Source organism: Ipomoea triloba, chromosome 4, assembly GCF_003576645.1.
Source record: "Ipomoea triloba cultivar NCNSP0323 chromosome 4, ASM357664v1".
Lineage (NCBI taxonomy): Eukaryota > Viridiplantae > Streptophyta > Magnoliopsida > Solanales > Convolvulaceae > Ipomoea > Ipomoea triloba.
This window is the reverse complement of record NC_044919.1, coordinates 10,551,279-10,578,992: the sequence shown is the minus strand read 5'-3', so window position 1 is coordinate 10,578,992 and position 27,714 is coordinate 10,551,279. Positions and strand designations below refer to the sequence as shown.

At 36.5% G+C, this 27,714-nt stretch overlaps 2 protein-coding genes across 4 annotated transcripts; one reads left to right on the top strand and one right to left on the bottom strand.

The window, feature by feature from the left end:
• Window positions 1-2,288: 2,288 nt before the first annotated feature.
• LOC116015522 (5-oxoprolinase) lies at window positions 2,289-7,596 on the top strand. Of its 3 annotated transcripts, none has more exons than XM_031255617.1 (3): window positions 2,289-2,422; window positions 3,314-7,140; window positions 7,336-7,596. In XM_031255617.1, exon 2 carries the CDS (start codon window positions 3,324-3,326, stop codon window positions 7,128-7,130), a length of 3,807 nt encoding a protein of 1,268 aa, XP_031111477.1. In that variant the 5' UTR covers window positions 2,289-2,422; window positions 3,314-3,323; the 3' UTR covers window positions 7,131-7,140; window positions 7,336-7,596. The 3 variants fall into 3 exon arrangements, with proteins under 3 accessions (XP_031111477.1, XP_031111478.1, XP_031111476.1); XM_031255618.1 differs by having other exon boundaries at window positions 7,399-7,595; XM_031255616.1 differs by lacking the exon at window positions 7,336-7,596 and having other exon boundaries at window positions 3,314-7,319.
• Window positions 7,597-8,130: 534 nt separating this feature from the next.
• On the bottom strand, window positions 8,131-26,598 carry LOC116014756 (protein NO VEIN-like). The gene is made up of 13 exons (XM_031254705.1): window positions 26,163-26,598; window positions 24,892-25,229; window positions 23,536-24,172; window positions 22,271-22,369; window positions 20,800-20,977; window positions 18,573-20,275; window positions 17,735-17,947; window positions 15,077-17,344; window positions 13,825-13,937; window positions 13,262-13,661; window positions 11,057-11,374; window positions 10,142-10,399; window positions 8,131-9,675 (listed from the first exon to the last, which is right to left on the bottom strand). Exons 1-13 carry the CDS (start codon window positions 26,556-26,558, stop codon window positions 8,587-8,589), a joined length of 8,010 nt encoding a protein of 2,669 aa, XP_031110565.1. The 5' UTR covers window positions 26,559-26,598; the 3' UTR covers window positions 8,131-8,586.
• Between the last annotated feature and the right edge of the window lie 1,116 nt (window positions 26,599-27,714).

Here is a 27,714-nt window from a genome sequence, read left to right as displayed (position 1 = left end):
AGAATTACTTCAAAGGTTCAAATCTCGGTAGTGGCAATGTGGAGATCATGCTCAAAGTGGGTAGATTCATTGTGCGCACTGCCATTTAACTCTATTTGCTAAACGATGTCGTTTTGAGTGAAATAATTCTTTAAAAAAAAACAATAGTTAATCGGTCAATAAGGCAGCCTAGTCGATGCCTAGGAGGCTTAGGCAGCCTAGTCGATGCCTAAGTGCCTAAGCGACCTAATTGGCCGGCTGACGCCTAGCGCCTAGGTGCCGATTAATCGACACCTAGGCTGGATTTTTGCAACACTAGCTATGATATTTATATTACTTCCATTCATATATTCGACAAATGAAAATGTTTAGTGCCGCTACATTTACTACTCAAAAACTTGTCGCTCCTTGATGTGGCAAGTTTTAATTGTTTTTTTAAAAATAATTTATTTCACATCTTAACAAAAACTTCCCACATGAGAGAGTAGCAACTTTATGAATGGTAGATGTACGCAGGAGCGGAGCTAGAAATCTTCTCCCGTGGGGGCGAAAGATTAAAACTAGAGATATTTTGGAAAAAAAATGAAAAACTTAGATACCGAGTTATAGATAATGAAAATCAAAATACATCAACATAAAAAAATATTTAAAATAAAAGGTAAAACATAATTAATTTGATAAAATACTTTGAATGAAACAATGTTAAGTATTGTAAAATTCAAACAGTTGACCATTTCATATTGTATAGAAACAATGATCTTACCATCTAAGCCAACTTAACCTTTGTTTAAATTTTGGTATAATTAATATATATACATTATATGGGGTGGGAGAGTGGAGGCAGCTACCCCACTACCCCCATTGTGACTCCGCCATTGGGGTGTAGGTCACACGTTTCTCTTTTTGAGAACATAAAACAAAACATAGAATTATTGGCACCCAACTCTCTAAAACTAAGTATTATATGCAATTTATTATTATTATTATTTTTAATTTCATGATAAATTTGATATATTCTTATTGATCACAACAAAAAGTAAACAATAGTTTTTATTTATGCCATTTTCTTCCCCCAACAAGATCAGGATATCAAGATTTTTAAAAAAACAAATAGTGGTAGTTTTAAATCTTATTTTTCAATCGAGTACAATTTTAAAGTTATGTACTTTTTGTCTTGCACTTACCCACAAAAAAAAAAAAAAAAAAAAAGAACTATCATTATTTGGAAGGGGTGTCCATTCAGTTATATTCAAACCGAATTCACCAAATTTATAAAATGATTTAACAATTAACTGAACCAAAATTCATATTTCTGAGTTAATCGGATAATTTTTTTTGAGAGTTAATTCCAGCAATGGTCCTTCGACTATGTTGATTTTTTAAAATTAGTCATTGACTTTTAACTTGGACAATTTAGGTTCCTTGACTTTCAAATTTTTTTCAATGTTGGTCCTTTTGTCAAATTTTGGTTAAATTGAGGTCAAATAAAGGGGTAAAATTGTTTGTTCATCTGTTTAGTGTAATATTACCCGTATTTCTCCTGTCATATACGCGGTATATATGAATATAATCTCAGTCAAAATCTCAATCGAAGCTATATAATCTCTGTCGATGTCTCTTCGACTGATATTATATTCATATATATAACGTATAAGACAAGAGAAATACAAGTATACAAGTGAACGGACAATTTTACCCCTTTATTTGACCTCAACTTAACCAAAATTTGACGAAATGACCAACATTGGAAAAAATTTGAAAATCAATGGACCTAAATTGTCCAAATTAAAAGTCGGGGACTAATTTTGAAAAATTAACATAGTCGGAGGACCATTGCTGGAATTAACTCTTTTTTTTTATAACTAATTAATAGAAATATTTTAATTTTATTTATTTTAAATTAAAATTTATGAATAAAATTTATAAATAGTTTCAAACTACAAAATAGTCATTACATCAATACATAAATGATACAATTTGAAAAATTAGTCTAATAATATAATTTATGAATTATAAAAAATTAAAACATATTTATACACGAGTAATTCAATTAACCGCTCAATCAATTCTATTAACTAATATTTTCAAACCGAATAAACCATTAATTAAAATTCTTACCCATTGATCGAATACAAACATTTTGATTTTAAAAACAAGAAAGTAATTTTTCACTTTAAGTGGGCACACTCCCCCCTCTTAGAGTACACATCATTTTCTCTTTTTAAAGCTCACTGTCGCAAAAGCGCCGCCGTTAATTACACTACCGTCTAAATAAAATAAAATCCTATAAATAGAAATGCACAAATTAGTGGAAAAATAATATATGAGGCTGGTCTGACTGACCGGACGCTGTTATCGTCTTCGTCTTCCCGCTCGCCTCTGCACCACCGTAAGGTTACGCAAGCAAAACCTCCGCCACAGTTTCCGCTTCGCAGTGCAATCAGTTAGTCATCGTAACCTAGCTATGTTTATCTTGAACTGATTTATATGATTGTCTATTTTTTTTTATTGGTTGATATAGTAACTGTAAGTGTATGTGAATCGAATTAGGCCTACTCATTGCTTAGTAAGAATTGTTACTCGGTGATTCGATGACAGGGTGGAAAAACAAACTGAAAACGAACAGTTTAAAGTAAAAAATTTCAAGCATCTTCGATCCTGTTTGGTATTGATCTTGAGCTTATGGACTTGAATGAATGGCGATGGAGTATTGCATCCTTTTTTGTGCTTTTTTTTTTTTTTAATGGATTGATGATTTTACTCTGCTTGGTTCAATCACATCGATGTTGCTGATTGAGCTGAAAATGTTTGTGTACGTAGTTTGTATGTGTGTATGTATTAGCAATTTATCTGTTTTTAGTATTTTTCTGCTCCTCACACTAGGTGAAATTCGAGAAGAAAATGTTTCTAATGAGTTTTAAATGAGAAGACAGAGACTAGTTTAGTTCTTTTATCAACTTTTGTTTTTAAATCAGTTAGAGTGGTTGGTTGCTGTTGTCAACAGGATGCTATAGTCCTAGTTTGGGAGATTTTGTTTTAGATGAAGGGGCTTTGTCCGTGATTTTTATGCTTCCTTTGCTTCTCCATTTCATTCTAATGTCTGGTTTGAGGTACTTTACATCACCCTTTGACCCTTGTGTTTGGTTCAGAACCTTTGGTTTTTTAATTTTGGTAGGTGTTAGAATTTTGAATAAAATTAACTTATTTCAAGATCCTTCCCATGCATTTCTATCACTGTGATGTATTCCATTTTGTTTTATTACTATACAGATACACTCATTTTACTACTTACAAAAAGGGGTCGCCATCTCTAAAAATCTCAGATAATTTTCAGGATTGTGGCAATGGGGAGCCTAAATGAAGAGAAACTCAGATTTTGCATTGACAGAGGGGGCACATTTACTGATGTGTATGCTGAGATTCCAGGGCAGTCCGAAGGTCGTGTTATGAAACTACTGTCTGTTGATCCATCTAATTATGATGATGCTCCTGTAGAAGGAATTAGGAGGGTTTTGGAGGAATATACTGGACAGAAGATTCCCCGTAATTTCAAAATACCTACAGACAAGATAGAATGGATAAGGATGGGTACAACTGTGGCAACAAATGCATTGCTAGAGAGACAAGGCGAGAGGATTGCACTGTGTGTGACTAGAGGTTTCAGAGATTTGCTACAAATTGGTAACCAGGCTCGTCCAAATATTTTTGACCTCACTGTATCCAAACCCTCTAATCTTTATGAGGAGGTTGTAGAGGTCGACGAGAGAGTTGAGCTGGTCCTTGATAAGGAGGAATTAAATTCAGACTCTTCTGCCTCAATATTTCAGGGTGTTTCAGGTGAACATGTGAGAGTTATGAAGCCTCTCAATGAAGAAGCTCTAAAGCCTTTGCTCAAATCTCTGCTGGAAAAAGGAATCAGTTGCTTAGCTGTGGTTCTGATGCATTCCTATACTTACCCACACCATGAAATACTTGTGGAAAAGCTAGCTTTGAGTTTGGGCTTTAGGCATGTATCATTATCATCAGCTCTGACTCCTATGGTTCGAGCTGTGCCTCGAGGTTTCACAGCAAGTGTGGATGCCTACTTGACTCCAGTTATTAAGGAATATTTATCTGGGTTCATGTCAAAATTTGATGAAGGACTAGGGAAGTTGAACGTCTTATTTATGCAATCAGATGGAGGGCTTGCACCAGAAAGTAGATTTTCTGGCCACAAAGCAATTCTGTCCGGTCCTGCAGGTGGTGTAGTTGGTTACTCACAGACACTTTTTGGAATTGAGACAAACAAGGCTCTCATAGGTTTTGACATGGGTGGTACATCTACTGATGTTAGTCGGTATGCTGGTAGCTACGAACAAGTTATTGAAACCCAGGTTGCTGGCACTATTATTCAAGCACCTCAGCTTGACATAAACACTGTAGCTGCTGGAGGTGGCTCAAAGTTAAAGTTTCAGTTTGGATCTTTTCGAGTGGGACCAGAATCTGTAGGTGCTCACCCTGGTCCGGTATGCTATCGGAAAGGAGGGCAGCTTGCTGTAACAGATGCAAATCTTATTTTGGGATATGTAATTCCTGAATATTTCCCATCTATCTTTGGTCCCAATGAAGACCAGCCACTTGATATTGATGCTACTAGACAAGAGTTTGAGAAACTTGCAAAGGATATCAACTCCTATAGAAAGACTCAGGATCCTTTAGCAAAGGATATGACTGTGGAGGAGATTGCACAGGGATTTGTGAATGTGGCCAATGAAACCATGTGCCGTCCAATAAGGCAATTGACTGAGATGAAGGGCCATGAGACAAGCAATCATGCTCTTGCCTGCTTTGGAGGTGCAGGACCTCAACATGCCTGTGCCATTGCTAGATCATTGGGTATGAAAGAAGTTCTAATTCACAGGTTCTGTGGGATCTTGAGTGCTTATGGGATGGGAATGGCAGATGTGATTGAAGAGGCACAGGAACCATATTCTGCTGTTTATGGCCCTGAATCTGTTGTTGAGGCCTCTCACAGAGAATGTGTTTTGCTGAAGCAGGTGAAGGAGAGTCTGCAACAACAAGGGTTCAGAGAGGAAAATATCATCACTGAAACATACTTAAATCTAAGGTATGAGGGAACAGATACAGCAATCATGGTAAAAAGACCTGTCGATGATGGGTCTGAGGGTGATTATGCCTGTGAGTTTGTCAAATTATTCCAACGGGAATATGGATTTAAACTCCAAAACAGGCATATACTTATATGTGATGTAAGAGTTCGTGGTATTGGAGTCACTAATATATTGAAGCCACGTGCATTAGAACCTGCCTCATGCACCCCTAAAGTTGAAACTCATTACAAGGTCTATTTTGGGAATGCATGGTTTGATACTCCTTTGTTCAAGCTCGAGGATCTGGCATATGGCCATATTATTTCAGGACCCGCAATTATTATGAATGGTAACAGCACAGTGATAGTAGAACCCAACTGTAAATCAACTATTACCAAATATGGCAACATCAAAATAGAAATTGAGACAACTTCAAGTACATTGAAAGTAGAGGGAAAAGTTGCAGATGTTGTCCAACTCTCAATCTTCAACAACAGGTTCATGGGAATTGCTGAACAGATGGGCCGCACCCTGCAGAGAACTTCCATATCCACAAATATCAAGGAAAGGCTAGATTTCTCGTGTGCACTCTTTGGTCCTGATGGGGGCCTGGTGGCAAATGCTCCCCATGTTCCTGTTCACTTGGGGGCCATGTCTAGCACAATCCGGTGGCAGTTGCAGTACTGGGGTGATAATCTGCATGAAGGGGATGTTTTGGTTACCAATCATCCTTCTGCTGGAGGTAGCCATCTGCCGGATATTACTGTCATCACACCTGTTTTTAATCAAGGTAAATTGATATTCTTTGTTGCAAGTAGAGGGCATCATGCAGAGATTGGAGGTATTACTCCTGGAAGTATGCCACCCTTCTCAAAGTTCATATGGGAGGAAGGAGCTGCTATAAAAGCCTTCAAGCTTGTAGAGAAGGGTATTTTTCAGGAAGAAGGAATCACTAAGCTACTTCAGTTCCCAAGTTCCGATGAGCCAGTTCATAAAATTCCAGGAACACGCAGGCTTCAAGATAACTTATCGGATCTTCATGCACAAGTGGCAGCAAATCAGAGAGGAATTACCCTTATAAAGGAGCTTATCGATCAATATGGCCTGGAGACTGTCCAGGCATACATGAATTATGTGCAGGAAAACGCAGAAGGAGCAGTGCGAGAAATGCTCAAATCAGTTGCTGCTAAAGTCTCTTCTGAATCATCTGAGTTCATGGAAAGTGGTGCTTTGGTGACCATTGAAGAAGAAGATTACATGGATGATGGGTCTACTATACACTTAAAACTTACTATTGACCCTGAAAAGGGAGAAGCACTCTTTGATTTCTCGGGTACCAGTCCTGAAGTATATGGTAACTGGAATGCTCCGGAAGCAGTGACAGCTGCTGCAGTCATTTATTGCCTACGCTGTTTGGTAAATGTTGACATCCCTCTTAATCAAGGTTGCTTGGCTCCTGTGAAGATATATATACCTCCAGGCTCATTTCTCTCCCCAAGTGATAAGGCTGCTGTTGTGGGTGGTAATGTTCTTACATCTCAGAGAATAACCGATGTCATTCTTACTGCATTCCAGGCTTGTGCTTGTTCACAGGGCTGCATGAACAATTTAACCTTTGGGGATGACACTTTTGGATATTATGAAACAATTGGTGGTGGAAGCGGTGCTGGCCCAACTTGGAACGGCACCAGTGGGGTCCAGTGTCATATGACAAACACCCGTATGACTGATCCAGAAATTTTTGAACAGCGATACCCAGTTATATTGCACAGGTTTGGGATAAGAGAGAACAGTGGAGGAGCTGGACTACACAGGGGAGGGGATGGCCTTCTCAGGGAGATAGAATTCAGAAGGCCAGTTGTCGTGAGTATCCTTTCAGAAAGGCGCGTGCATACCCCAAGGGGATTAAAGGGAGGCAAAGACGGTGCTCGTGGCTTCAATTACCTCATTACAAAAGATAATCGTTCTGTGTATCTTGGTGGGAAAAACACAGTTCAGGCTCAGGCTGGGGAAGTCCTTCAGATTTTAACCCCTGGAGGTGGTGGCTGGGGCTCAATTTAATCTTTTACCGGTGAGTTTTCATGAAATTTCCGATCATCTGCTTGATTTTGTATTCCTTAGTTTCACTGTTCTCCCCTCCCAACAAGAGAAAAGGGAAGATAATAATGACATTGTTACTAGTCTTGAAATCATGTTATCAATAATAATGTCACCATATGCCTGTTTTTATGTGAAAATTATCTTATGTGTCTTCTCACTTCTGCAGGATCTCTTTATGTTTCCATCTTATCCAATGAGTTTCTTATTCAGTTATTTGTACTGATTGCAGTCTCTAATATCAAAATGATAATGCGGTTCAGCCTTCAATTGAGTTATTGGGATGCTATATTGCTATATTTACATAGTTATGTGAGACTCTATTAACATATACGGAGTAACATTGTAATCTATCATCACACCATCAATTGAGTTATTAGGATACTATATTGCTATATTACATAGTTATGTGAGACTTTATTAGCATATAACATTATAACTATCATACCAGTTTACATAATAAATTTTAATCTTATTCCATAACGAATACAATAGGTAAGAAATAACATAAGAATTCCATTTCATTGTTTGATTCCTCAAGAGAATAGACTTCAAGATTTGTATTAGTGTTTGGTTGGATTAAACAATAATGTAATTAGCATTTCCACAGGAGATTAATATCACATTTTACCTAAGAGTCATGCTCATATAAAAATCATCTTCCACATAAAATTGTGAGCAAATCATAGCCATTGAAATTAACAAATCAATAGCTACGATTAAACATAAAAGCATCAAAGATTTCCGCTTAATTAACATATCAAACAAATCAATAGCTACGATTAAACATAAAAGCATCAAAGATTTCCGTTTAATTAACATGTCAAATCCTTCCAAACCGTGCTTAAATGGCAAATTTATTTGGCCAAAAATCAACTCTCCTGTCTAAATAGGGATAGAGTTTGAATTTTTCTCCCATTCTATGCCCAAAATTTATCAAAAACTGTTAAACATGAGGGAAATAGATATTAACGATAAATGTAATTCATCTTCGAATAACTAAAAGATTAATACTGTAATTCAGTGTACTGCTTTAGATATCTCTAATGAATTCCGTCTACAACACTACAAGCTAAAGCAAAACATGTACTCCGTATATTTAAACATATATCAGTAAACAAAACTTTTTTGGGGGGCCAAAAAAAAAAACAAAGACCACCTTTCCCACTACCCCAGTATCACTATAAACTACATTATTTACCTACTTCCTGCCTGCTCCTATATTTGATACAATGATACATCTCTAAATGAAATTTCGCCGCATTGAATCAAGCTCAGCATCCTATATCAAAAAATCTAACACTGCTCATATCCCATCCCCATCATCTGTCTAGTAAATAGAGTTTGTTTTCTTCGGATCTCTCATTTAATGAAGAATCACCAGAATTCCAGCATTCTGGAGAATGTCTAAGAATAGAACTTAATTGATTGTAATGGCTAAGTGCAGCTTACCAAGCTGGACGAGTTTGGCAGGATTTTTGTATACTGTGACTGTAGCTGTATTGGTGGCTGATAATATGACATGTGCAATGCTGTAAAGGTCACCTTTTTCAACTGCAAATTGCCACTCCCTTGCAGTTATTATGAACCAATCCTTTCTCACATTTTTGGTTGCCTTCACTTCTATGTATTCCTCATCTCCCAGGACAAGGTCATAAGGCAGCCCAGTCTCAAAAGTTTCGTTCACCCACTTCACAAATGCTTTACCAACTTTTTCACTGAAGTAATTGAAAGCAACAAATTCTCCTAGTCTACCCGTTAAAAGTGCCTGTTGAGCATCGGCTGGGCTGAGAGATAGCTGACCTCCATCTCTCAAATTAGACAACTTTGAAGCTGAAACTGTATCTTCTGATGTAGTCACAACATGAAAAGAATCAAAGCCCATATTCATACCAGGTGTAAAATTAGCAATGGCAATATCTGACGATCTATCTTCTGAAATTCCAGCAACTTGTGCACCCGCCCCAGGTAAACTTGATGTTGAATTTTCTTCAATGATTCCTTTATAATTTATCTCAACTGGGGCAAGAGGATGTTTTTCTGGATGCCTCATAATTTCTGCCACCTCATCCTCCCTTAAAACTTGGTCACCATTGCCTGCTTGTGTTTTTAATTTAAATGCACGGGAAGAATGAAAACCAGGTGCAGTTTTCCAGTCTGCAGGTGGCCAATTAGAATTTATCCCTGGTTTCTTCTTGAACTTGACTGGATTTGGTTCATTAGTTGCTCCGAATTCAAGGCTAGTCTTCACTGCCTCCTCATTTTCCATTGAAAATGCACTATCTGAAAGGGACCAAACTGGTTCTCCTTCAGGGAGTTTTGGCATTTTCTGGCTATTTATAATGAAGAATTCAGTCTGCTCCTCAGTTGAACCTGATTCTGCCATGGTTGTGATCATGTGAAGAAAATTGGCCAAGTTCAGATCAGGGGTTCCACCACCGATGAAGCGAGAAAGTTCCATAAATACAGAGTGTGAATCTAATTCTCGAGAAACATACAATACAGTGTCCTGTAAGTCACCACAGAAAACATTAGGAATTTAGATCAAATATGTATATTTTTTAACATTGCAAATTACTATCGGACTGTACACAAGCACCTTCAATAAAATTCACTCTAAACACAGAAACTCGGGCAAAGAAAAAAGGAAAACATTTTAGTGCAGCAAGTTAACTGAAGTTCAGAGAAATAACAGAGAAGAAACTCCTACTGAGCAAAGTAACAACATTGCAGCAGCAAGTTACAAAATTATTTAACCTTTTAAATTGCATCTATCGATAGACATCATTTAGTTTTTATGAGGATTATTATAATTAGCACACAATCCAGAAAGGAACTTTTTCCCTCCTCCTAACAACTATGTCATTTTCTGATTATTTCGTAAATGAACATTAATAACTACTGTCCTTTGTTGATTACTTAGTACTTGAACAGCAAACAAACACAATACTTAATGTACTGCCAAGTTTTGATACCTTTAGAAGGGAGTTGCACTCGAACCTTTTCTGGGATCGCATTTCATATCCTTTAATCACATTTCTGTAGAACAACTTTTCTACAACAACAATCTTTAGACATCTCAGGTTTTCAAATCCAGATTGCTTGAGCTGAGAAAATCTTTTGGGATGATTGGTGTATATATAGCGCTGAGCATATGGAAGAGCCCAGTTGACCAGTGAAGCAACAAAGCTAGGGTCAGACACACCATAATATATTGCGTCACGAATTACAACCTGAAACAAAGGAATATTACATATTTTGACATTCATTCAAAAAACCATATAGATGAAAGAACATGAAACTGAGTTACTTTCAGGTGAATACAAATATTTATGACCTTTATTTCTGTTGCATTAGAAGCATACTAGAAAATCATAGCATGCTGATGCTATTTGCTTTCTATTGAATATATTGTCCTCTTGGTTTAAACCTTTACACATGCATATTTGCAACTTACGCAGATGGATACATTATTTTCTCTTATAGTTTCTAACTTTATATATCTTCAGATCGCATGGTACATTTGTAGTCTTTGAGGTAAAAACCAGTGTGTTGCGTGTAAAAGAACTGCAACTTTAGTGTCTCAAAGAATGCAGTGATATACATACATAAAACACATATACATATGTAAATACCAACATATATGAGCGATAGACTAGCTTATCCAAAAAAGAGTGAGATTATGAGAAAAGGCGACCAAGGAAAGTTTACTTTAAAAGGGCCAAGTTTTTCATTTTTTAAAACCAATTGCCCAATTTAGAGAGCAACACAGGCAGCTGAAGAAAACCCACAGTATGCAATAGAAACAGTCCCATTCAGCACCACTTTTTGAAGGATCCAGGAACAACTGTACACAAGTACAACAGTGGGTAAAAGGAGGTCAAGCTTACCTCAGAAATTGCAGGGATGCCTAGCTTTTGCATGAAAGTTGAGACCTTGGAGTGAAGCAATTCCTTTTCCTCGCTATTAAGTTCTCCAAAGTATAAAAAGTCGATGTTTTCATAATGCTTGAATTCTTTCTTTAACTTATCATCATCACACCAACATATGATGCCAAAAGAAGGGTTCAAAGATACCCATTTATCCTGTACTGTGGGAAGCACCATAAAGTCCTTTTGCAGAAGATTATCTTTCAAGCACTTGATATCATCAGAGCTAAGCAAACCTGATTTCAATTCTTCAGACCACTTCAGAAATACCTGGAAAACCTGAATAAGAAAAAAAAAAAAAAAAAAAAAAAAAAAAAAAAAAAAAATAGTTGCATTCTTATACCAGTACCCTCAAAAAGAGCAGTTTATATTTGCTAGTGTTTGACTGTTAGATACTTACAGTCTTAGCTGCCTCTGAAGGTAAAGCAACAGCTGACAACTGCATCAAAATCTGAAGGTAGCCATGGAAAGGAGGGAACTCATCCACTCCACACATATTCACAAAAAAATCATGGAGGCTAGGATACACACCACATAACATTTTAGCAACAGGGCATTGAGTCAACCCCGTGACACGTTCAGGACGGACCATTTTCATTTGGTCAGTAAACCCCGTTGAATCGTGCCAATAGACTTCTTTACGTGATAAAAATACACCAGATATAGCATCCTCAGGCAAAGAACCAGATATGTGTGGGACAAATATGAAAGGACCATCACATAAATCATTCACGACTCGTAGCTCAGAAGTAGCTATTTCATTCCATATGAATGTGTAGAATTTAGACATTTGTGACAACCTAGGAGACAGAATTAGAAAATTAGATGAGCAAGTGAAAATTATGCATCTTTCGAAAAGCTTATGTTTCACTTGTAAATAGTACTGAGAACAAAACAATAAGATAGCTTCCGACGTAAGGAGACTATTCTTATATTGTGGGGATTGCCAAAGAGATGGTATACCTGGGCCTAAAAGATGATTCAGATCTTGTCCAAACCTTAAGAATAGACAAAGCATCATCAACTGTAACTTGAGTTTTCAAACCAATCGCACTCACCAACTTCTTGCTCCTCACCTGCTTCAAGAAAAAGTAAGCAAAACTGTAATTAAAAAAACAGCAGTGTCCATATATTTCAATATAATAGGTCTATTCATAACCAGTAATACTATATAGATAATATAGTAAGAAATGAGATAACACAATAATAGGCACCTATCTGGCCACAAAAAGCCAGTTGTGAAACTTAAAATTCCACAAATGGGATTATTTAGTAAAACTAATAAAGTAAAAAAGTAATATCACATGCAACGAATATCAGAATAGAGAAAAGCAAAACAAAGAAAGAGAAAGCAAAAACATTGAAATATTTGGACTATGAATGATAGTAGAATTATATTAGCTGCGATACTAATTGGTTCCACATTTAGTAAAAAATGTTCATGGATGCAATAACACACAGAATGATTCCCACAGATTTATGACATGGATCTCATTTCATGGGAGATTATAAACCAAGTAAAAAATGTGGTTCAAGAATAACGGCATTATTGTTTCTACATATATAGCAAATCTGCAGTATATTTCTTTTATTAACTCGAAGCTTATGGAAAAACAAGTTTAGAAAAATGAACAAATCTTATTTCTTTTGGATGCTGTGACCTTTAAATAGGTTTTGCTAACTCCACCACCAAACACCAAACAAGCAGGGCTTTAACCAGGAGAAATAATAAGCCGTGTAGGTTGCCCTCGAACTTGCGAAAATGAGGGATGAAGTGGGGCTTAGATGGACTAGTACAGTAAAGAAATATGGGTGTTTCAGGACTGCTTTGAGGCTGGCTAGATATTGAGAAGGCACAGGAGAAGTGAATAGATGTGCAGAAATTAAAAATCTTAAGAGAGAGGAGAAGATAGGAGGGGAAGAGATGACAATCATGACATGATATTTCTGAAAATATTCATTGTTTAATTTTTCTGAAGAAGCCTTTTATGCGGTAAATTACTACAAGCCCACACAAAATGATGGCCATTTAGAGAATTAGAGGGNAAAAAAAAAAAAAAAAAAAAAAAAAAAAAAAAAAAAAAAAAAAACTTAGTTGCATTCTTATACCAGTACCCTCAAAAAGAGCAGTTTATATTTGCTAGTGTTTGACTGTTAGATACTTACAGTCTTAGCTGCCTCTGAAGGTAAAGCAACAGCTGACAACTGCATCAAAATCTGAAGGTAGCCATGGAAAGGAGGGAACTCATCCACTCCACACATATTCACAAAAAAATCATGGAGGCTAGGATACACACCACATAACATTTTAGCAACAGGGCATTGAGTCAACCCCGTGACACGTTCAGGACGGACCATTTTCATTTGGTCAGTAAACCCCGTTGAATCGTGCCAATAGACTTCTTTACGTGATAAAAATACACCAGATATAGCATCCTCAGGCAAAGAACCAGATATGTGTGGGACAAATATGAAAGGACCATCACATAAATCATTCACGACTCGTAGCTCAGAAGTAGCTATTTCATTCCATATGAATGTGTAGAATTTAGACATTTGTGACAACCTAGGAGACAGAATTAGAAAATTAGATGAGCAAGTGAAAATTATGCATCTTTCGAAAAGCTTATGTTTCACTTGTAAATAGTACTGAGAACAAAACAATAAGATAGCTTCCGACGTAAGGAGACTATTCTTATATTGTGGGGATTGCCAAAGAGATGGTATACCTGGGCCTAAAAGATGATTCAGATCTTGTCCAAACCTTAAGAATAGACAAAGCATCATCAACTGTAACTTGAGTTTTCAAACCAATCGCACTCACCAACTTCTTGCTCCTCACCTGCTTCAAGAAAAAGTAAGCAAAACTGTAATTAAAAAAACAGCAGTGTCCATATATTTCAATATAATAGGTCTATTCATAACCAGTAATACTATATAGATAATATAGTAAGAAATGAGATAACACAATAATAGGCACCTATCTGGCCACAAAAAGCCAGTTGTGAAACTTAAAATTCCACAAATGGGATTATTTAGTAAAACTAATAAAGTAAAAAAGTAATATCACATGCAACGAATATCAGAATAGAGAAAAGCAAAACAAAGAAAGAGAAAGCAAAAACATTGAAATATTTGGACTATGAATGATAGTAGAATTATATTAGCTGCGATACTAATTGGTTCCACATTTAGTAAAAAATGTTCATGGATGCAATAACACACAGAATGATTCCCACAGATTTATGACATGGATCTCATTTCATGGGAGATTATAAACCAAGTAAAAAATGTGGTTCAAGAATAACGGCATTATTGTTTCTACATATATAGCAAATCTGCAGTATATTTCTTTTATTAACTCGAAGCTTATGGAAAAACAAGTTTAGAAAAATGAACAAATCTTATTTCTTTTGGATGCTGTGACCTTTAAATAGGTTTTGCTAACTCCACCACCAAACACCAAACAAGCAGGGCTTTAACCAGGAGAAATAATAAGCCGTGTAGGTTGCCCTCGAACTTGCGAAAATGAGGGATGAAGTGGGGCTTAGATGGACTAGTACAGTAAAGAAATATGGGTGTTTCAGGACTGCTTTGAGGCTGGCTAGATATTGAGAAGGCACAGGAGAAGTGAATAGATGTGCAGAAATTAAAAATCTTAAGAGAGAGGAGAAGATAGGAGGGGAAGAGATGACAATCATGACATGATATTTCTGAAAATATTCATTGTTTAATTTTTCTGAAGAAGCCTTTTATGCGGTAAATTACTACAAGCCCACACAAAATGATGGCCATTTAGAGAATTAGAGGGCAAGCTGTCAGCACCATTTTACAAAGGTTTTTCTCAGTAATTGGTGCCCAAACTTGCTATGCAAATTGCAAATAAATACACAGTATGACCTTAAAACATATATTTGGCAACAATACCAGTTTGAGCTGGATATTTATAAGCTCATATAAAAAGGTAATAAGCAAACTAACCTTTGGAACAGCATAAGGTGCAAAGGCACCCAAAATTGAATGCACTGCTTCGCAATCATAGAACAAGTCTTTGGGATGGTGGAGCTCATCATCCATCCTCGAGACAATCCACCGTGTATTACAGAGGCTGCTGGCAAACGAAGACTCAAAGACTTTCTTTTCTCCATTGGAACTAAAAAAGAAACCTTTGACTTTATCACTGAAACAATCATCCCATAATGAATCAAGGATCTCCAAAAGATGCTTTGATTTCTCTTTATCATGATTAGCAGACAGTTGTGATAGCAAATGAACCAATTCTGTAGATTCCCAATCTTTGACATTTGACCCTCCAGAAATTAAGTCCTTATCCCATGTTATATTCTGTAGAACCATGGGAGATAGATCACCAATGCTTTTCTCAACCTGAACAATTTGAACAAAATCAGTGATTCCCAATTCCATGAAGAAGTTTCTCCACTTTGAAATTCCTCCTGGCAGCAATTGTGTAATTGGATGCTTTAGATAGATATTATGTACTTCAAGCCACTCCACACTAATTCCCACTACTAACTGCTTCATATCAATAGGATTCTCATATTCTTTGCTGAAATGGATTGGAACCTCTGCACATCGCTTGTAACCATGATTTGTTAAAATGAGAGCTTTGTTACGTAATTCACCAATGATAAGATCTTTTTCCACATGACAGATGGGGCAGTTTGATTGTAGGTGGAACATCAAGAAAGATAGATAATCAGTCATTAGTTCATTATGTGCTAAGGTGTGTTGACCAACAGAAAAAGAAGGTAGAATGTGCATCTTTATTATTTCATGTGCAGATAACTGCTGGACACCAACTCTGTACAGCATCCTTGATATGTTTTCTACAGGATATCCTTGAAAGCACAATGCTTCATTAGCTGTATCTGCAGAAAATAGGGCAGAATTCACAATTCTAAGTCCAGCATACAACCTTGGGAAATTGTCTAGTCCATACTTGTCACTAACGCCAGTGCTCAATGCATCAGCATGCAACCAAATAGGACCTTCATCGATTGAGCTAAATTTGCCATCTGAAAGAGGAATAAATCGAATTTTTCTCAGGGTCTTTATGAGATCTGATCCTATCCCAGATTCAGGTGAACTTTGCCCAGAGATTGAGGATGACATCATATAGATGGAATTTAGCCATGCTGATAGCCAAGGCAAGCCCATGGATTTCAAACCATCCTCCATACAACACAAGGAAGATAAAATCTGGATAAGAACTTTGGGTCCATATTCCTCAATGCCCAGATCCCTTGCTAATGAATCAGATAAAACTATATCTTTATGCAAATAACCAAGGCCAAGATGCTCACGCAGCAAGCTATCAGGCAAAAGAGCGCGAGCCTGTTCAGTCCAATTTCTCAGAACTTTGCAAGGAGGAACCCACTCATTCTCCTCACCCTCTAGAATCAAGCAGTTGGACATCCGCAGTTTAGAAAGAATCATCTGAGGAAGACTAGAAAAAAATCCATGCACTTCCCCTATAAGGGGAACAAAACTCATATATGCTGCAACACCCTTTGCTAAATTATTTCTAAAGCATGGAAGATTGCAAAATGATTTCTCTGCATTAATAAACAGGTCAGGAAATTCAGAGAGTAGCCACTGATTCCAAGGGCTATCTCCATCAACTTCTTCCCTGGATGAAGGCAAAACAAAGTTACCCTGAATAATAAACTTCAGGCCATATTTTCTCAGAGGAAGAAAAGCAAAAACAGGCTGTTGGTTCAGGTATGGGTTGTAATTTCCATCAACTGTCTCCTGCAATGTAAAAGCCACGGATATTTCTGTTGTTTGCACATCAGAACGAATTACATCAGCCCGTAATTTATGGGATACCACAAGCCAATCCATTTTCTCCTTACCACAGGAAACTCTAACAATCCCATCGCCGACTACTTCTTTCTTCATAACAATAAATGAATTACTGAGCATGTCTCGGAACTTGATACATTGAAGGCGGTGAAGAAAAAGAAGCAAAGATGGGTGAAGATCTGAAAACATCGATGCAATGTTATTTATAGCAGAATCTTCTAACATACTTGATCTAAAAGGGAGGACAATGCATGTCTTCCAGCAGTTAGAAGTGATGGGCTCAGTATCTGTATAAACCAGTCTGGTATACAAATCAATGTCACAAGGAGGAACAAGAGTTGGCAAAACAAAACCTATCTGTCCCTTAGTTATATCAAACTTAATATGAAAACCATTGGAATGAATTTCTGGAGCATCAGTGACCTGCAGAACAACCAAAAGTACTTGAGTTAGAGGCTGTATGAATACAAGCTGAGAACACCTTTTAGTTCAGAATTTTTATCATAAGCAGCAGAAGTAATGAGGATTAAACCTGCTTAGTTAATAACAATCATATTTCTTGTACAGTCAACTGCTGGAACTAATTTATTCAATCAGATAAAAGCTAGGTACTTCTTAAGGTATGATAACCAGGGAAACCATGACATTTTTTGTGCATATAAAACTTTTGAGAAGTTGAAACCATAAGAAGAAAATGTAAGCTTTTAGAGAATTAAGGTTTTTTTCCAGCAGAAATTTTTTCTCGCAAACTAGTGAACTCAGGTTGAGAATATAAAGAATAAGAAATTCAGCAGATGTAATAATGTGCAATACCCGAAACACTGATTTGAAACCAATGCCTTTCTTCCCAATATATCCAGAATTATGTCCTTTCTTTGTGGAATTCCCAACATCACAAAGTGCTTTGATGTTTTTGGCAGAAAATCCTTGCTCATTGTTTAGCACTACAATACCACTATCCTGAAGAATGAATGTCAATGTGGGTTCAGCATTCCCAGGGTAGATGTTGTCATCAGCATTCTGAACCTGAATCAAACAAATATTGCCCAAAGACACATTAATTTAGATATTCCCATAATCTGGACAAAGAGTGTTAAAACACATTAAAATTGACAGCTAAAAGAAGAGGCAACAAAACAATATTAATTTTACTCAAGTTGAGTGCAAAATTGCAAATATTAAGTACGTTAACCTTGTGCCATCATTTCAGCTAAGAATACTGGCAATGCAATTAGGTACATTAATACGTATGAACCTATATTAATAAAGTAAAGAACAAACATCAAACTTGTTTTCCATATTAATAAAGTAAAGAATCCATAGCATACCAATATAGCTAAATATGTTAACTTAGTACTCCAAGTCTCCAAGTATTTTCTAAATTTTGGTCACATGGTAGACAGTGAAATTCATATTTTTAACCATAACTTCAATGTTCAAAATTACTGCGGCATACCAAAAAGGAGGTAGAACAGGCAGAAAGAAACTTTTTAGCCAAAAGAATAAAGCTAGGGTAGTGAATACTTTTTTTAAAATAAGAATAAAGCTATAGTGAAATACTGCAACAAACATGTAGAGTGCACGCCAGTTCCAGGCTGCTGTATGTTACTGAAACTAAACAAAAAAAATAGACAATGCATAAAATATTCACCAGTTCCAGAAGGAAATGTGAATCCTGAGAATACAACTCCTGTGAGAGACAGTGGAGTGCTCTGCCTAACCGGGCATGCTGCTTATTCAATAATTCACTTTCAACAGATGAAATATCTGGATTCAAACCAAATTCTTCCTGCCTGATAGATTCAATAAACTGGGCTGGAGCAAGGTCAAGGTCATACAAGTGATGTGGGGGACCTCCACCCAAACAATCAACAGAAACAGCAGAAGTATTATTAATGTGACTCATTTCTCTATGATCTCCATCATGCAGCGCTGTCTCAAAGGAGAAATCCTTTTTAACTTCAGAAACGGGACTTTCCTTTGATACTATTTGCAATAGATTTGAGCTGGTGTTTAGCTCAGGTTTGTTGTCTTGTAGGCATGAAGATTCAGAAAACATTGATAAGCTAGTCACTGATGACGAAGCAGAAAATGTGCGGTAATCATTAATCCATTCCACAATACCAAGTGAAAACCCTATTTCATGAAGCATGACACGCTCTTCAATCTTTTTGCATTCATCCAGCACAGCTGAAGGAGCATCTTTTGTAAACTGCTGCAAACCAGAGAGCAAAATATCAACAGCAAAAGAGCAGCACTCAACAGGTAGATAGTCCAGACACTCAAGTATAAATCTTGATGCAACAGACTTGGCTCTTCCAACTTTGGTCTCACTTCTCAGTGAGCCAGTATTTAAACCAATTGGCATACTCTGATTATCAATTGAATCCATCTCCAAAAAATTTTTCGAGAAAACTTCAAATGCCTTACGAGTGTAGCATTTGAGGAGGGCCAAAGGAACTTTTTGTTCACCCCCATATAAAGCTAACAAAGATAACAGCTTCACTGCGGTTTCAAAAGGAGATCTTTGCAGAAGAACGTCTAAGAATGATTCAGTGGTTGCAGCATGATCTACCCGAATTACTTTTCCACCTCTTGTCACCAAACATAACAACTGTTTGTTATTAACATCTTTCAACAACCAACCAACAAGAGAACCAAGCGAAGGAGCAAATACAATGTCCCAGTGTGACCACAAGCTTAGATCTGTCAGCATTGGAGCATTGAGCAAAACTTCCATAGCACCTTTGGATGTTAACATACTATGAAAACCAGCTTCACTTCCTATATTAATTTCCAAGCCAGATGTTTCTGAGACATTTCTCCCACTTTTACTCAATGCATCAGTTTTCAACAAAGTTTCAGAAAATATTACACACTTCGAGCTCATATCAGCTTTCTCCTTTGTAATATCATGAAATTCTACCAATGAATCACTCTGCACCAACTGAAAACATACTAAAGGAAATTGTCTAGCTAGCAACTCTGAAACCTTTTTCATGTTTAACTTTTCATTGTCCAATAACCGGTGCAAAGCCTGTGACAGTAAAACATCCCACTGAAGCTCAAGCATTGAGGCCTTCAAAGGAATATTCTCAGAAGTATCACCTCTTAAGCTCTTTTGCAAAGCATGTACAGAAAGATGCATGTGTTTTTCCATGAATGACCATATATCCCCATAACCAAGTGATTCAAATCCCTTAGTAGAGAACTGCTCCGACAGCCAAGATTCAAGCTTACAGAGTTTCCTCAGGATAATGAACTTATCTGTGCATAAACTAATGGAGTTAAATCTGTCATTGTCAACCTCTAGATATGAAGAAATTTTGCCCACAATATCCTCAACTGAGACACCTGTAGAAACATACAAGATTTAGAGTAAAGTGAGATCTGCAGATCAGCAATCAAAAAAATTTATAGGAGTTTGAGAGGTTTTAGAGCACCAAATTAAACCAGAATCTGGGGGAAAAAATAAGCATAGCCAACTATTTTTGTCAAGCACCCCCCAAAAAGAAGGAGAAGAAGAAGAAATGTAACCCTATAAAACAATCAACCAAGTATCAATTTGCTCTAAATGAAATTATGCTCCAATTACTGCCAGATTTTGAAACTTCATTTAGGGCTTGCTTTGCTCAGCTTGAGTTTCTCAAAAAAATTTAGAAGCCTCAACTTACTTTGGAGCTCTTGAAAACAAGGCTTTTACTCTTATCTGGCATTAAAAGCTTTTCTACGAATCTACATTTTAAATGTTAAGCCCAATTGCTTTTTAAAGTACGTAAGCTCCGAAATAAGTTAGGCCTAACAATCATTTAATGTAAGAATTCAGAGAAATATAAAACACGCAAAGGAGAATAAAAGATCAGCAGAATTTGACTCACCATGTTCACGTGCCAAAAGTTTTGGAGAAAGACTGGATACTTTCCTTCTAGGTGATTCAACATCAATGGATATAAAATCAGAACAATTCTCAGAAACTGTGTTTGCTACATCAAGTTGGCTGAAACTTTGGAAGGTATCATAGATGCTATCCCACATTCCATTTTTAATAGATGTTACCTATCACAAACACATGAAATTCGATGAGTCAACTGCCTAAACATACAAAGATGTTAATACAACACAAAACAATCCCCCTAGAAGGATCTAAAGCTATGATAGGATAGTATCAATCACCGAATCATATGAATGAGGATAAAACTGATGTAAGTCAAGACACCCACCAAGAAGTTTGTTATTTTAATTAAGGATAACATTATGGCATGCCCAAAGTGATAAAAGTTTCCATATGCATGACCATGTTTCTTCTCTCGTTTGGTTTACAATCTTTCAGATTCATAAATTTGAGGACGAAACTATATTACGTACAGTACGAATGTGAAATAAAGTTTTTCAACTACTGAATTTTGTTCATGTAGACATGCTTCCCCTATTGTCCAAGCATGTGTCAATAATTTACTTATTTACCCTTAACTAAACCATTATAAACCTAAAACTGAGATTCATAAATTTGAGGACGAAACTATATTATGTACAGTATGAATGTGAAACAAAGTTTTTCATTCTTTCAGATTCATAAATTTGAGGAAGTTTACACTTTACAATCTTTCAGATTCATAAATTTGAGGACGAAACTATATTATGTACAGTATGCATGTGAAATAAAGTTTTTCAATTACTGAATTTTGTTCATGTAGACATGCTTTCCCTATTGTCCAAGCATGTGTCAATAATTTAACCTTATTCTTGTTAACTAACATTATCATACAACCATAATGACACATTAGGTCTTCAAACTTAATAGATAATGAGCAAATAACTTTCCATGAAAGAAATATAACTTGGAGTCTGTATATAGAAAATGTATGATATCTATCGTGATTTGAGATAATTTGATGGGTTTTCAGATATTAGCTAGAACAAAGATGAAATGCATGCAAAACAAATATAATAATATCACTATCAGGCATTATATGGAAATAGTCAACCATTAATGAACTCCACAATTTTCTAATTAATGATCATACTAAAAGAAATTACAAAATGTGATTGCAGAAGATCATAGAAATACTTAAATGTACTCTATAGCACAACTTTGTAGCAAAGAGTAAATAATTTATAAGAGAATACTTATTCAGCCAGGAAAAAAAATTTCCTTCAATTCCGTTATATCAACAAAAAATTTTATGTTTACTGGTTATAATTTAGATTTGATATTGAAGCAAAAAAGAAGAGAAGAAGAAGAAGAAGATATACTCCAGTGCATACGAATTTACTTTCTGAGGTGTCTCTGAATAGTTATTTACTATCTTTAATTCATAATGTGAAAGTTAATGCTTCCAATAAACTTACAGCAATATGAAGCAAGCCAACAAATGGGTATGAGGAAAACAATTTTCTTGCTGTTGTTCTCTTCGTTGTCCTATAAAATTGAATCATCTTCTCAAACACCTAAAACAACAATAATAAACCAGAATCAGAATTTTATAGAAATAACTAACATCTTAAAAGAGAAGTAGACCAATAACAACATAGTGATTATATATAGCAGAGACTTGTACATTGTGGAGACAGGAGAAATTAATACACGATTCTTTAGTTATTAGGAAAGAATCTTGCATGCAAACTTCACAAGCACACCCCTAAATCAGAAAATGAAAACAAGGGAATGGAAGAAGCAGAAACACAATTGCACCTAATTATTTGTTGCCTCAATCCCCACACACCCACCACCCAAATTCATATCATGCATCTAACGGAATATATCGGATGCATAGGCAATGTTGCAAAAATCCCGCCTAGGGGCTGATTAATCCCCGCATAGGCACTAGGCGCCAGTCGACCGCCTAGCATATCACCTTAAATGGTGGTCTAGGCGGCTGGCCGACTAGGCGACCGCCTAGGCCGCTTAGGCGCTGACAGCCTAGGCCTCCTAGGCGCCGACTAGACCTCCTAGTCACCGACTAGGCCGCCTAGTCGGGCAATTAACTATTGTTCTTCTTTTTTTTAATGGGTTATTTCACTAAAAACAATATCGTTTTGAGCGAAATAATCCTAAATTGTACCAACTCTACATATTTTTTAGTTTAATATTTAATATTTGAGTATTAACTATTAAAGTATTATATAATTTATAATTATTAGTCTTTAAAAAATTAAAAATACTTAGACAAATTTTTAAAAAATAAAAAATAAAATAAAAATACATTGGCGCCTAGGCGCTGATTAATCCCCGCCTAGGCGTCCTAGGCGCTCCCCGGGCGCCCGATGAGCGCCTAGCGATTTTTTCAACCATGTGCATAGGACATGATTGTAGATTTATAGAGGATCGTCCCTTTACTTTTACTTGTGGAAAATGGTAAAATCAAGGCACTCAGCTTCAATAGACTTCTGGAATTAGTGGATTAACACATCAACATGTACTATACTACACAGAAGCTACATAGCCACCTCAACCACCATCATCTTAGCATAAATATTCTCTTATGCCTGCTTCAGGTAGAAGCCTATAGCCAACAAATGACAGCCCAAGATTTGACCCAGAAAGCTTATGAAAGAGAAAAGGTATAAGGGCTTTGAATCTTCTTATAACATAATGAAATGAGTGTCTTCCATACCTCATCCACATTGTTTGCTTGACATGTCTCCTTCCAAGTGGTAATGAACATCTTCATTGAATCACTGCTATATGAGCAATCAATTGAATCAGTTGGTTCTTGCTTCACTAGCCATTTATCCTTTATGCCGGCAGAATTTTTTTTCCGCTCTTTCCTACTGAATGGTGTTTGGATCCTTTTTGTTTTGAGCACTTTTTGAGGTGAAGTAACAGGGCTCTGAATATTGCTATACTTTCTCTTTCTTTTGGATTGTTTACCATTGTTGCTACATCCCAGCCGTGTAATTTCTTCAGCAACTGATGGATACGGACAAGTACTCACTCTGTCAGAGCTTTTATTGTTTTCATTTTGTGCATCATTTCGTTCATCTTCAGATTTGTCATCATCACTGGCACTATCCTCGGAACAGGAAGATACAAACTTTATGTGTTTTCCACAATGAATTCCATTAGCAGATGAAAATGATTTGACACGCTCTGATATAGCATTGAAATGTTCATCCATCAGCTTTTTCTGTGAGGATAATAGAGAACGGTTTGTGGTCTCTTTACTAGATTCCCTTGTTAGCCTCTCAATATATTTAGTCACGGTCGTGATTTCTAACTGCCATGCTTGTCGGATTAATGTGATATGCATCCTGAAAATAAAATCAGAGATAAAGAAACGAGCATTTAATATTTGAGGAACAAATTTGCGCAAGTATAATTGATTTCAAATAAGTATAATTATGAACAATTAGTCTTTACATTGAACTTAGTCAACAGAAAATGATCAAACTTCTTTACAAGAAACATAAAACAAAATAATACATTGTACAGCTGCTATGATAATGGGGACAACAACTTGACTGCTTAAAATTGGCATGCCCTTCAGAACACAGCAAGCACATTAGCAATACTCAATTGTTAACCTAGAAAAATTACATTGTGTTATTCCATCTATGGAACAATGGAATAATTCAATCCTTTCATTTTCACATTTAAGAGGAAAGAAAAGGATTTTTTTTTATGATAACAAAAAATCTTATAAGGGCTCACTTTATTGTCAAAAGGATAGGTTTGAAGGTGTAGGGGTAAGGAAGTTAATGGTCTTATAATCATGTAATTAAGTGAAGCACTCATAAATACAAATAAAAATATTCATCAACTTCAGAACCAGGAAACAAGCCAAGAAAGAGAAGTCTGCTCTAGGGCTACCAAGGTCACATAAAAGATGAAATTTTGAAGTGAAGGTATATAGTTCAAACACACTAGCTGTCTCACTATAGCAATGGTAAAGTAACTTAACAACAATAGCATCTATTGTTCTACCAATATAAATCACCAAATATTCATTTAAAGGAAATGGAGCACCTACCCCAAGCTCTGAATTCGCACACCAAGCTTTTCCTTAGCTATTACAGATTTCTTCTTTGCAATAAAATCCAAAAGCTCCTCAACTTCTATTTTTCTTTGTTTATTCATATCCATGAATTCAGAAAGCAATGCCACTATCTCTTCACTTGTTATTCTGCAAACTTCTGTGACATCAGCACTGACTGAAAAATAATGTATAATTAATGGGTGTTTCACCAAAGGCCCCAATTCCAGATCCTCAAACCGCTCAACCCCCTCTGTATTGCATATTGCAATTTCCAAATCATGCAATGTTGTAATTCTTCGAGCACCAACAAAGCAGTGAATGAAGGCATTAATCTACAAAAAGATAGAAGATATAAGAAATTTTTTTAGAGGTCTACAAGATTCCTAATTGCATATGAATGTAGAAAAACAAGGAGATACTATATGTATGCCCCTCAAAAATTAGAGCAATTTAATTTTCTTATATTCCCATGAATCTTAATTGGTTCATTTTATCCATTCAACTTTACTGTGTGCGCCAATACACTTAGAGGTGAAGGACTAACCCTTAAGAGGTACACAAAATTATACAAGCTGGCTAATCAAAAAGTTAATTGCCAGTTGAACTTGATAATAAAGAAATAAATCAAAATTGAAAAGTATTCGAACATATGAACAAGTTCCCCAAATTAAATGATATATTATACAAAATTACTATAGGTTTAGCTTGTGCTCTGCACTGGTCATGTCATTACTATTCTCTCAAAAGTATGTTCTGAAGGTAACAATCAAGGTTTTAAAAGGGTGTCTATAAAGTATAAACATTCAAGCATGTTAACCTAATATTCCAGTAAGGCTGTACCTAAGGAGTTGAATGTCCTTCACATATAATGTAAGATAGCACTTTCATATACATGTTATCATGTCCTCCCTCAAAAGGGTTTTGACACTAGCTTTGTGCAAGCTGTTAGATGGATTCATTCACCCCCTACTCCTGCTCACTGGTATGTCCAAAGTTGCAGGAATCTCACCCTGATTATGTGCAGGATAGAGCTCCAAGACAGTTCCAATTTGATAGTTATCAGTATGATATTTAGTTATTAGCTAGAATTTTTGTCACCAATACTGATTTGTTCCTTACAATACAATAGTTGGAAAAAGGACAAAAGTAGCTCAACAAGAAAGCTCATAAATTATACTCCCTGGTATATTTGTCATTGAATTCATGAGTTAAAAGAAGCAAATAACTTCAGGAACACAGTAAATTCAATCAACATTCATTCTTACCTTTCCTTCGGTGAGCATAAGGCGGTGAAGAGAGGGCACTTGCTGCATTTGGAAACCCAAAGAGTCCCAGGTGTCAGCCTGGAGTATTACCAGAGCTGCTTGAGACACTTTCCATGCTGACACAACCTCTCCGGTTGCGAGAATTTCGCGGTGAGCCTTCAGCACTGCCTTATCGATCCTCTCGACGCCAGACGTCGGCCTCGAAGGCTGAGGCTGGAACTGAAAGTTGGGGTTTGGGAATGGAAAGCTAGGATTCTGATATTGTAAATAAGGGTTTTGGAAGGGATTAGGGAAGACATTGGGACTCTGCGGATAGTATGGATTAGGGTTTCGATTAAAGTTGGCGCCTGTTGGGAACGGCGTACGGCCGCCGCCGCGCGACGGCTGTCCGTACATGTTCAGAAGCCTTTGAAGTCTCTGGTGTAAAACGAATGACTTATGGCGGGTATGTGAACTGTGAAGTGCGTTTTATATATTCCTAACTTATGTTATATTAATAAAACATATTAGTGTTAATTCTCAAAAAAAAAAAAAAAACATATTAGTGTTAATAAAATTCATGTATACACATGATATGTTACACTTATTGATTTATTATATTAGGTTTATTTATGAAATAAGTATGTCGATCAGTTACGAAATTTTTTTATATATATGTGTAATTGAAATAAATAAATAAATAAATAACTTTTTGTGTATGTATATATTTAGCTAATTAGTTAAAAAATTTAAATTTATTAAGACTTGATTAAAAACAAATTGAAATTACATGTTATTTAAAAACTTATTAGTAAACCAAGTTAGTAGTTGAAATACAATTTTTTTTTTAGTACTACTGACTCTGTTACAATGTAGTATCTGTTACAAATCCTTTTAAATTCACTACAAATCAATATTTTGATACCCTTGAAATTACTAACTCTAATGCAGCAACATACAGTTAATCATATACAAAAATTGGTTTGTCCAATAGCAATTCAACATTAGATAGTGTTTGGTCATTGATTTTTATTGATGGTCATATGAACATCAGAAGGAATTGTCTTCTTTGGAATTTGAATGGCAATTTTGGATCTGACAGGGTCATAGTCATCCGAGGAATCAACACATGAGTCTCCGCATTGTTACCAGTCATTATTTTTGCTTCTACGACATGCTCGAATAATTTGGTAATGACCAACCTATTACCATTGCATAAACCTAGCGAGTGATCTATATTCATCAACAATACTACATGTGAGCCAACTTTTAACGTTGTGCACGTCTACAACCTATTCAAGAATTTGTGCACATCTACAAATGAGTGTTTGTTATTGATAAGAACTCAAGAATTGGCTCAAATGAGAGTATTGATAAAAGGAACATAGTAGTCAAGAGTAATTCTGTAATTGATTGTGTGTGTGGAAATGCCCCCCCCCCCCCCCCCCCCCCCCCCCCCCCCCCCCCCCCCCCCCCCCCCCCCCCCCCCCCCCCCCCCCCCCCCCCCCCCCCCCCCCCCCCCCCCCCCCCCCCCCCCCCCCCCCCCCCCCCCCCCCCCCCCCCCCCCCCCCCC

Excerpts from the sequence above, each read along its gene's own strand:
- LOC116015522 (XM_031255617.1), top strand. The coding sequence starts at position 3,324 with ATGGGGAGCCTAAATGAAGAGAAACTCAGATTTTGCATTGACAGAGGG.
- LOC116014756 (XM_031254705.1), bottom strand. The coding sequence starts at position 26,558 with ATGTACGGACAGCCGTCGCGCGGCGGCGGCCGTACGCCGTTCCCAACA. Across the intron at positions 20,276-20,799 it reads ACTTTTGGCACGTGAACATG|GTGTCTCAGTTGAGGATATT; the intron begins GTGAGTCAAATT and ends ATGTTTCTACAG. Across the intron at positions 10,400-11,056 it reads GCATCCCTGCAATTTCTGAG|GTTGTAATTCGTGACGCAAT; the intron begins GTAAGCTTGACC and ends CCTTTGTTTCAG.